Here is a 12,193-nt window from a genome sequence, read left to right on the forward strand (position 1 = left end):
GAGGTAAAAAAGTTATGTGGTAGGAGTCTAGACCAGCTTCATTTCAACCTACCTGAATCCCCAGAAGTTGTTGCTAATAATCTTGACAAGTTCCTTGCTTCTATCGTTCAGAGCCTTCCGGCATTGTCTTATCAATTACCTTCTGATGTTCTCCCACCTCTTTTCCCCACCATATCTCCGTCTCAGATCGAAAAAAGAATTGAGAAAGCACGAAAAACAAGTGTTTGCCCTTCGGTTATCCCGTTTCCTCTTATTGGTGCTTTCCTTGACTTTCTCTCAAAGTCCTTGTCTGTTACTTTCAATGAGATTACTGAGTCTGGCCGATATCCGCAAATTTTGAAACATGGTTTCATAACCTCCTTGAAAAAGAAAGACGAAAAACCTGGTTTTGAAGGTGTTTAATTATTTCACACATTCCTATATTCTCTAAACTAAATGAAGGATTCCTTGTAGTTTGATTAAAGGAGAAAATCCTACTTTTTACTGACCAGAGACAATTCAGGAACATCAAATTAAGTTTTAAAACCCATTACCTTGTTTTTTTATTGACTCAATGGGGAAAATTCTCGAAAAAACCTAATTGCTGGCTAAATTTAATTTCCATTGACCTTCAAAAAGCATTTGTCCTTGTAACCACAATATTTTAGTTGAGAAACTTGTAACTGATTTCAATATTTATTCTTTTCTGGTGAAATTGGTTGCCTCCTTTTTATCAAATAGATCGCAAGTAGCTAAATATCAGAATTAATGTTCCAGTCCCCCCCTGTCCACAATGGAGCACCTCAAGGTATTCTCCTAGGTCCTCTCCTTTTTTCTGTTATGATAAATAGCCTTGCTAAAGAATTTCCCGACAGATGGAAATTTGTGGATGACCTAACGGTGGTTGAAACCTACTACCGAAACTTAGTAAACAACACTATGAGTATCCTCAATGATATTGCAGATGACACTGCTGTCTTAGACATGAGAGTAAACCCCTCTAAAACTATGATAATGCCAATATGTTTCCTTAAAACCTCATCCGTTTTCCTCACCCCTATCCCCCCAGGTATTTCTGTGTCTTCCTTAAGTTATTTGGGGTTACAATCTCCTCTTATTTAAAGTGGGATATCCACGTGAAAGATATTATCCATAAAGCAAATGCGTCCAGGTCTCTCCTTAAGCTCTTGAATAAATTTATCGCCCCCTTCCCATCAAACAGTTCATGGTAACGAACTGTAGTAAGGAGCGGCTAAATAGTAACCAAAACTCTAAGAAATGGAGTTTTGATACCAATAGCTACATCAAAAGAATTGCATTTTAATGCTGATTTGACATATATAAATTTCATCAAGTTTAGTCTTGCCCATCAAAAGTTACGAGCCTGAGAAAATTTGCCTTTTTTTTAGAAAATAGGGGGAAACACCCCGTAAAAGTCATGGAATCTTAACGAAAATCACACCATCAAATTCAGCGTATCAGAGAACCCTATTGTAGAATTTTCAAGCTCCTATCTACAAAAATGTGGAATTTTGTATTTTTTGCCAGAAGGCAGATCACGGATGCGTGTTTATTTGTTTGTTTGTTTTTTTTTTTGTTTTTTTTCCCAGGGGTGATCGTATTGACCCAGTGGTCCTAGAATGTTGCGAGAGGGTTCATTCTAATGGAAATGAAAAGTTCTAGTGCCCCTTTTAAGTGACCCAAAAAACTGGAGGGCACCTAGGCCCCTCCCACGCTAATTATTTTCCCAAAGACAACGAATCGAAATTCTGAGATAGCCATTTTATTCAGCGTAGTCAAAAAACCTTATAACTATGTCTTTGGGGACGCCTTACTCCCCCACAGTCCCCTTGGGAGGGGCTACAAGTTACAAACTTTGACCAGTGCTTACATATAGTAATGGTTATTTGGAAGTGTACGGACGTTTTCAGGGGGATTTTTTGGTTGGGGGGAGGGGTTGAGAAGAAGGGGATGTTGGGGGAACTTTCCATCGAGGAATTTGTCATGGGGGAAGAAAATTTCCATGAAGGGAGCGCAGGATTTTCTAGCATTATTTAAAAAAAACAATGGAAAAATAAATATAAAAAAGTTTTTTCAACTGGAAGTAAGGAGCAGCATTAAAACTTAAAACGAAGAGAAATTATTTCGCATATGAGGGGTTCACCTCCTCCTAATGCCTTGTTCTTTACGCTAAAGTATTTTCAGTAATTTCAACTATTTATTCTACGGCTTTTGTGATTCAGGGGTCATTCTTAATGAATTGGGACAACATTTAAGCTTTAGTGTAAAGAGCGAGGTACTGACGAAAGGGTGAACTCCCTCATATATGTAATAAAAATACGAGGATACAAAAGTTCGTTACGTAAGCTAATTTATAAATTACGTATATCTTTTACTAATAAGAACATTCGTAAATTATTACAAGTTCTAGTTGCCTTTTTAAGTAACCAAAAAATCGGAGGGCAACTAGGCTTCCTCCCCGCTCATTTTTTCTCAAAATCATTCGATCAAAACTATGAGAAAGCCATTTAGCCAAAAAAAAAAAAAAAATGCAAATTTTGTTTTAATTATTGCTCTGCGGAGAGCCAAAATCAAAACATGCATTGATTCAAAAACGTTCATAAATTAAATAAAATAAACAAGTTTTTTTAACTGAAAGTAAGGAGCAACATTAAAACTTAAAACGAACAGAAATTACTTCGTATATGAAAGGGACTGCTTCCTCATCAACGCCCCGCTCTTTACGCTAAAGTTTGACTCTTTCTCTCAACTCTTCTTTTTAAAACAGTAAAGAACTAAACCCCCAAAATTTCCTCTTGATCCAGTCTCCAAAGTTTCCTTTAAACTCAATACATTAAAAGTTCTCATGATATCCCCCAAAATTTCCTCCTGACACAGTTTCCAAAGTTTCCTTTAAACTCAATACATTAAAAGTTCTCATGATATCCCCCAAAGTTTCCTCTAGATACAGTTTCCAAAGTTTTCTTTAAACTCAATACATTAAAAGTTCTCATGATATCCCCCAAAATTTCCTCCTGACACAGTTTCCAAAGTTTCCTTTAAACTCAATACATTAAAAGTTCTCATGATATCCCCCAAAATTTCCTCCTGACTCAGTTTCCAAAGTTTCCTTTAAACTCAATACATTAAAAGTTCTCATGATATCCCCCAAAGTTTCCTCTAGATACAGTTTCCAAAGTTTTCTTTAAACTCAATACATTAAAAGTTCTCATGATATCCCCCAAAGTTTCCTCTCGACACCGTTTCCAAAGTTTCCTTTAAACTGAGGTACATCAAAAGTTCTCCCTGACGGGGAATCGAACCCTGGTTTTCCGCGTGACAAGTGGGTATGATTTTAATTGTACCATCAGAGACTTATGGAATATAAGTTACATACAATTAAAGTAAAGAACGAATAGTAAAGCTTATAATAACTGAATATTACTAGGAGACTAAAAGTTTTTAATAGAACCTTACTTTCCTAGAAACCAGCATTATCCGTCCTAAAAAATATTGCTGATACAAGATAAGATGAGACATTTTTTATTTCGAAAAATGTCTATCACAAGGCCCGAAGGACCGAATTCACATTTCGGAGTCATAAAGAAAAAAAAATGATTAAACAGCACAAAAACTAAAAAAACTGACTAAACAATGCCAAAAACAGCATATCGGAAAGGCAGTCATTCATTAGTAAAAAAAAAAAATTAAGCGGCAAAATGCCAGAAAGTTAAAAAGGTAAAAACTAAAATAAAACTAAAAAAGAGTGAAATGAAATTAGGGTTAAAAAGGTCAACAAAAGAAAACATATAAACAAGGGGGAGGGAACAAAAGAACCTAACAAACATAAAACTTGGTTATCAGCAGTACCAAAGAAAAAATAACAGAAGGAAAACTAGCGGTTTATTTTATCAGTAACGAAGGGGACAAAGGTTTTTTCATACCTAGAGGCTAAGCAACGAATGGGGGACACAAAAAGAAAGGGTTCAGAAACAGTATGTGGCACGGGTTGTCTGATGGGGAGTGTATTTGGGGAAAATGTTTCCCTTGTGAAGGTCGATTGTTGCAATTTTTTAAAAAAACGGAGGCACAGCGTTCCTCTCCTGTGCTCAAGAGTTTCCAGATTGGCCTTTCAAACAGTTCGTGGTAACGAACTGTAGTAAGGGGCGACCCGGCTCAATAGTAACCAAAACTCTAAAAAACAAATTTAATACCAATATATACATTAAAAGAATCAGATTTTTATGCTGATTTCAAATATATAAGTTTCATCAAGTTTAGTCATACCTATTAAAAGGCACGAGCCTGAGAATGTTTGCCTTAATTTCGGAAAAAGGGGGGAACACCCCCTAAAAGTCATTGAATCTTAATCAAAATCACACCATCAGATTCAGCGTATCAGAGAACCCTACTGTAGAAGTTTCAAGTCACTATCTGCAAAAATGTGGAATTTTGTATTTTTTGCCAGAAGGCAGATGACAGATGCGTGTTTATTTGGTTTTTGTTGTTTTTTCCCCCAGGGGTGATCTTATCGACCCAGCGGTCCTAGAATGTCTCGAGAGAGCTCATTCTAGCATAAATTAAAAGTTCAAGTGCCCTTTTTAAGTGACAAAAAAATTGGACGGCAACTAGGCCCCCTCCCACGCTCATTTTTCCCAAAATCACCGGATCAAAATTTTAAGATCACCATTTTATCCAGCATAGTCGAAAATTTAATAAATATGTCTTTGAGGACGACTTAATCCTCCACAATCCCCGGGAGAAGGGCTGAAAGTTATTAACTTTGCCCATTGTTTACATATAGTATTGGTTATTGACAAAGTATACTGACGTTTTCAGTGTCTTTTCTCTGATGGGGGGGGGTCGGGGGTTACGTGAGAGTATCTTTTCATGGAGGAATATATCATGGGGGAAGAAAATTTCCATGAAGTTGGCGCAGGAGTTTCTAGTATTATTTAAAAACAATGAGAAATTAAATAAAAAACAAGTTTTTCAGCTGAAAGTAAGGAGCAACATTAAAGCTTTAAACGAACAGAAATTATTACATATATGACAGGGTTCATCCCCTCTTCAATACCTCACTTTTAGTAATTTTGAGTAATTTCAAAAGATCTATTTATTCACATTAAACGGACTTTGTGATTCAGGGGTCATTCTTAAAGAATTGGAACAAAGATTCGAACTCTAGCGTAAAGAACGAGGTATTGAAGATGGGGCGAACCCCCTCACATACGTAATAAAACATACAAATATAGAAGTTCGTTACGTAAGTTAATTTGTAAGTTAGGCTACGAATTACTAATAAATTACTAATAAAAACGTTCGCAAATAAAATTATTCCGTATCTGAAAGGGGCTGTCCCCTCCTCAACGCCTCGCTCTTTACGCTAAAGTTTGACTCTTTCTCACAACTCTAGTGTTTAAAACAATAAAAAACTTTAGCATAAAGAGCGAGGCGTTGAGGAGGGGATAGCCCCTTTCAGATACGGAATATTTTCTGTTTGTTTTAAGTTATAATGTCGCTCCTTACTTTCAGTTGAAAAAAAGTTATTTTAATTTAATTTTAAAAGGAGCGAGCTTCTTTAAAATTATTCTCAGGGCTCTCTTTTGAATCCATTCAGTTTTTCTGATTCATGAAGGGAGATGCCAGGATGCCAAACTGGACAAGCGTATTCAAGATGTGGGCGGGCAAAGAAAGTATAGATCCTTAAAGAATTAAATAAAAAAAAAAGTTTTTTTAACTGAAAGTAAGGAGCAACATTAAAACTTAAAACGAACAGAAATTACTTCGTATATGAAAGGCACTGTTTCCTTCATCCTCATTTTACCTGCTACTACTGCTATTAATACTACTGCTACTACCACTAATAATAATACACTGTTATAGATACTATTATAAATGAATAAATAAATCTTAAAACGAGTGAGACTCAAATTGATTATTCAAATCAAGCTTGAAACGAACAAAAACTAGACCTACGTTGCCTGAGCAATGTGAAGTGTTGGGGCAACCTTTGTCTGGCTTCGCAGAATAAAGTGTTGCGAGAGCAACACTTTGGTTTGGTTTCTTTGCTATCGGTTAAACGCTGAAGTTGTCAGCCTATCGAAGCTTTTAAAACATTATGTTCAAAGAATAACGCGATCAGTAATCACATGATCAAAGGCTATTCCTCAGCGTTGAAAAACAACAATAACAAAAGAATATCGAAATAAGGGACTAAATTGACTTTGTAGCCAGTTGAATTTTATCCTTTTCAATCGTAGACATCGTGACGGATCAAGACTTGGAACAATATCTTTTATAATCTGGTTGGTATTATAAAGCTATCCGTAACTTTTCAGGATCAAAATACCATAGATGACACTCTATTAATTATTACGAAACTGCCTCGTTGTTTTACGTTATCATTTGTACCCGTTGCGTAAACACTTAATTCTAGGTTACAGTGAGTATGGGTAGGCTACACCAACTAGCAAAAGTTACAAACCCCTCTTCACTAAAGATGATTGTAGCCTAACAGACGATTATTACTTACAAGTCCCCTACATGTCTTACCACTGGAACCAACTCGTTCTTATCATCAAATACACTGGAAACAAATAATAGGTCCACCAAATAGCAACATTTGCAAACCCCTCACTGCCGAAGATGATTATGAGCTAACAGTTGACCTTTCCTTACAAGTCCCCTACATGTCTCACAATTGATTTCGGCCGAAAATCACGGCAGCACTTTCGGACCCGCGGGAAAATGCCGCTTTTTTGCTTCTGTAAATTTTTCTATTTATCAGTCAAAGAAGATATATTGGCTGTGGGGCCGCGGGTAACTGCTGCATATATTTAACACTTATAGCTTTTAGTCCATCTTCAATTTGAAAGTAGTGCCTGCCTGCTTGCCTTCTAGAACGGAGCTTTCCACTCGAAAGCAGAAACATGGTTTGATGAAACGAAAGCTTGGCTGCACAACTTCAGATACTACTCTCTGACATAGGCTACATAACTCCACTTCACACACCATAGGCTCTGGCTCGTGGACAAGTAAAAACCATCCTTTTTGGCCCCAGGCAAGAGTTCTGCGGAGGCTTCCAAAATGTAATGCCATATTCATCAATCCGGCCTGAGGTCCACACTTTCCGTAAAAACCGCACAGGTTAAACCCTTACCAGTTTCCAGGAATAAGCCGACATCGGCGGCATAGGAAAAAAAAAAAAAAAAAAACGGGACAAAACCAAAGTGTTGCTCTCGCAACACAATCAGTACACGCAAGATTTTGGATATCTTTCTCTCACTGTAAAAGTCTAAAACCTACTGCGGCATTGCTGCTTTACTGAAAACTGTATGTGTCATGAACAGTCTTGGAAAGTATAAACAAAATCAAATTGAATTTTGATAAATATTAATTGTTGAAAGATCCACCAGTTCAAGATTTTATTTCACTGTAATTCTATTTTCATTTTCAATGCTGTGAGAACTGGAAAAGAAAATGATTATAATACAATTCGTTTTCAGTTAAGCGCTAATGACGCAGGAGGCTTCATGTTTTTACAGTTAAGGAAGGGGGCATTATCCAAACTCTTGTTTGTAGTTAAACTATAATCTTCTTGAACAATTTTAGAAAAAACTAATAAATCAAACTAAACATTTGATGCATAATGATGTTAATTGCTGAAAGCTCATCAGTTCAAAATTTTACTTTAATTTTAATGTTTATTTTCATCATTAATTAAAAAAAATTGTAATATAATCTGTTATCAGTAAAGTGCCAATGACCCAGTATGCTTTATACTTTTACAGTTAGAGAATGAGGCGATACCCAAACTCTTGTTTGTAGTGATTTTTGTTCTTTTCAAGCTTGATTTGCATATTCATTGTAAGTTTCACTAGTTTTGAGATTTATTTATTCATTTATATAAGTATCTGTTGTAAGTTTGTTTGTATTGATTGTTTATTTAATTTCTGTTCGTTTTGGGTTTCATTTATTCTTCAGTACCAAAATGTTTCTTTTGTTTTAAGCTTGATTTGCGTATTCAATTTTAGTGTAACTCGCTTTTAGATTTGTTTATTCTTTTATATTATTATTTGTTGATTTTTTTTTGCTATGATTGTTTATTTAATTTCTGTTCGTTTTGTTTTCATTTGTTCTTGGATAGTAGCTTCATGTCGTTTTGAGTTTGAATTTTAACAGGTATTTGTATCTGCTGATCTTAAGTTTAATATGGCTTTTACTTTTCTTTAAAAACTTCTTTATCGCAAAATTTTTTTTTAATTAAATTTTTGTTCGTTTTTATTGCAAAAAGTCAAGTTTTTAAAAATGTCTTTTTTAAAATTAAATTTTTTTTCAACATTAAACGTCCATCAAAGTGTCAAAACAATGCCAAAGTAAACAAAATATCAAAGTAACAATAAGCAACTTGCATAACTTACAGCCCTTACACCGTAAATCGAAGTGGCCAGGTAAATCACTAAATCCAAGTGTTAAAGTAAACGAAGCGTCAAAGCAACAGTAAGCATGCTTCGTAACTCAGAGCCATTTCCCCGGGGTTGTGGGTGGAGGGGATTCAACCCCGGAAGCATAGTTATTTGGCCTTTGGACTTTTTTGAACAAAATGGCAATCTCAAAATTTTGACCGGATGCCTTTTGAAAAATTGAGACGTGGGCTCAAATCACTTGAGTGATTTAAGAGTTAAATCACTTTTGACTCTTAAAAAAGAACTAGAAGTTTCGATTTCCGATCAAATGATTCCCTTCCAAAGTTAATATGACCACTCCTTCCATAAAAACCAAATGTTCTAATAATAGACAATTTATATAAGTTGCAACCCTTGCCCTGGGGGCTTATAGTAATTTGAATTTTGGACTATTTTGAACAAAATAGCTGTTGGAAATTTTGATAAGATGCATTTTGGGGAAAAAAGGAACAAGGGTGGGGGGCTTGTTACTTTTTGATCACTTTCGATTCTTAAATAGGACATAATAAATTTTGATTTCCAGCCGAATGAACCTTCTCCAAAGTTTATACGATCACCGTTTTCCATAGAATCACTATCTTAACGATGGGCTGCTAGCCTGCTAGTATAGCCTACATCGCTTTCTCCCAGGGCTGGGGGGATTCAAACCCAGAATATAGTTGGTTGACATTTGGATGATTTTGAACAAAATAGCTAATTCAAAATTTTGATCGGAAGGATTTAGGCAAAAATGACTGGGGGGGGGTGCTCACCGTTCGATTATTCCTGACTTTTAAAAAAGAGCTAGAACTTTTGATTTAAATCGAATTAGCCTTTTCCAAAGTCTATACGATTACCCATTTCGTAAAAGCCTTATATGAACAATGGACAGCTTGCATAACTTACTGCCCTTGCCCTGGAGGAAGTGGGGGGTCTTGTCAACCCTCGAGGCATAATTATTTTAATTACTTCTTTTGACTATTTTGGACATAAAAGCCTTCTCAAAATTTTGGTAGTCTGCAGTTGGGGAAAAGAAGGAATGAAGGGGGGCTTGGGGCCCTCCAATTATATTTGACTCTTAAAAAGAGCACTAGAAATTACTATTTCTAATTAATGAGCCCATCCGAAGTTTATAACACCACTCCTTGCATATGGAGCACTTCTGGGGGGTATAATAAAAAAAATATTGAACCTATATGAGATTTATTCATTCATGTATGTTTGCACCTGTTATCTTTATGTTTCTAATATAGGTAATTTAAATTTAAATTTCTGTTCGTTTGGGATTTCGTTTATTCTTTAACAGTATGGTCCTTTTGAGTTTTAACCAATATATGAATTAATTTCTGTTGGTCCCGAGTTCAACATGGCTTTTCACTTTTCTTAGAAAACTTCTTTTTATGCAAGTTTTTTTTTATTAATAATAATCAAACATTGAAGCCTTATGGCCTCTGCTATAGGCGAAGTGAATACATGCCTCTGATAAATCATAGGCTTACTTGATTTATTCACACAACATTGAATTGAACAGGAAGTCTAAAACCTCAAGTAAAGCAAAGTTTCTCAGCAATAGTTTTTTTACTCTACAAGGTGAAGTATTTTCTCTTTTATTGGAACTCAATTTGTATCTGATGAACTAAATTTTGAAATTTGGTGTAAATGATTTTTAGATTGAAATACTTCCGAGTCTTAGTTGAAAATGGGACAATTTTCCTATTTTTAAAGTAAGTTCAGATCCATCTTAAAGAAAAAGTCTTCAGTAGAATCTAAAATATACTTGGGCAAATGGATAAATTTAAGACTGACGAACCCAGTGATATAAGTAGGTTATCCTTTTGCTGCAAGTTACAACTGCAGGCCTCTTGCAAAATTCTTGGTATAAGAGGTTACAAAAAAATCTTGTAATATTTTTTGTTGACTCGACTACCAGAAGTAGAGTTTTTACTTGAAGTGACACATGGTCAATTTCTACATCCAAGTGAGATTTATGTTCATTTTAAAGTGCTTGGTGGGGTTTCCTGTGATTGTACTCTAAGACTTCAATGTAAAGAGTGAAAATAGTTTCTGTTCGTTTTAAGTTTTAATGTTGCTCCTGGCCGAGTGGATTGGTGCGCTAGATTTAGAATCCTTCGTCTGAGAGGATGCGGGTTCAAATCCCAGTGTACCCAATTATTTAGTTTGGGACGGCGGTCAGTGGCGTGACTCTGTAAGCCTAGCCAGAGTCGACCCAGTTCTAAATGGGTACCTGGAGAAATTTGGGGAAGGTAAACAGGTAGGGTGTGCGAAAGCACAGGATGGTTGGCCCCCAACCCCCCCATGGCACTTCCTGGCTGAAGGGCCAAGAAACGGAGATCAGCACCGCCGGTAGGGACTGTAAAGTCTAATGCCGTATTCTTTACCTTTTTTTACCTTATTTCCAGTGCAAAAAAAACTCTTACCATGCTTTGTACTACAAGAATATTTCAGGGCAGATTACCTTTGAATCTGAAAACTTTTATGGTTGATTCAATTAGCATCATAATGCCTCAAATAGTTACTTATTGACTTGTAATTTGAGATATATTCAAATATTGCTGGCTGAGTCTTAATTGCAAGTCTAATCCAGGGTGAAATATCAATTGGTCGATTAGTTTTGTTAGTTGAGTGTTCTGTGTAGCACTCAACGTCCGAAGGCAGATAGACGCTACACAAGACTCTGAGAGGTCAAAGTGACTAACTGCACATTCAAAAGGCTTCACGTTTTGATGTAAAGTTAGCGGATGTCCCCTCCCCCTTACCTTAAGAGCTGTTCATGGTGTAAATAGGCCTTACAAAAGTGTGTGAAGATGCAAAAATAGAACATTGAAACATAAAACGTAATTTTGAAGAAATGTACTCTTCCTGCTTTTGAGATATATAATTTAGTTCTCCTGAAGATTTGACTATATCTAACTGAAGATTTATATGCATAGTTTATAAATAATATGTATAGTTTGTAAAGTATGTATAGTATAGGCCCATAGTATGTACTATAGTAAGTAAATAATAAGTAAGTCATATAATCAGTCTATAATACGCATAGTATGTATGTGTATAGTTTATAAATAATTGATCGGTCAAAATAATTTGATTATTATTAATATAGGATTATATCAACACATTACACTGTTTCATTCATGCTACATTAGTTTCTGCATGTAGAATCATCATATTTTTGTAATTTAAAGTTCTGATCAACTGGCTAATAGGCAGTCTTTCTTTTTCTTTGCTAATTTATTTTGTAATCCGTTTTTTTTTCTGTTTACAGTCCTCTAAAGACTTGCTGGGTATGTTTTGGTACAGATGAAGATGATGAAGCTCCAGATTTATGGGTTAACCCCTGCAAATGCAAAGGATCAGGTCAGTGGGTAAGTTTTTTGTCGAGTTAATAAATGATAAGATAAATTTGTATTTAGCTCTACCAAATAGGAACACACAGGTAAACTTATTATAGTAGGTCAGGGGGGGGGGAAATTTATCTGCCGTTATTAAAAGATAATTCTGGTTGTGCTGTACTTTCTGTCTTTCCTCTATGTTGTTCTTTTATTTAGTTTTTTCTTACTTATTTATGTTTTTTTTCTTCTTCTGTTGAATAAGATTTGCAGGTTGTAAATGGAAAGCTTGAACAATTGTTTTATAATTCCCTACCGTCTTTGCCAGATGTTTAATCCATTTTCATGCTAGTTTTTTCTTTTTGTTTTAGAAGTACGTTTTCAGAAATCAACTGCAACATTAAAACCTATAAATTT

General features: G+C 35.4%; 1 protein-coding gene across 1 annotated transcript in view; it reads left to right on the top strand.

Moving 5' to 3' along the window:
• Window positions 1-12,193, top strand: part of LOC136024711 (E3 ubiquitin-protein ligase MARCHF5-like) — a 49,122-nt gene that overhangs the window by 8,045 nt on the left and 28,884 nt on the right. Inside the window, exon 2 of the mRNA XM_065700126.1 lies at window positions 11,713-11,812. Within this exon, the coding sequence (XP_065556198.1) occupies window positions 11,713-11,812 (100 nt within the window). The remainder of the gene's footprint in view (window positions 1-11,712; window positions 11,813-12,193) is intronic.

This window comes from Artemia franciscana, chromosome 3, assembly GCF_032884065.1.
Source record: "Artemia franciscana chromosome 3, ASM3288406v1, whole genome shotgun sequence".
NCBI lineage: Eukaryota > Metazoa > Arthropoda > Branchiopoda > Anostraca > Artemiidae > Artemia > Artemia franciscana.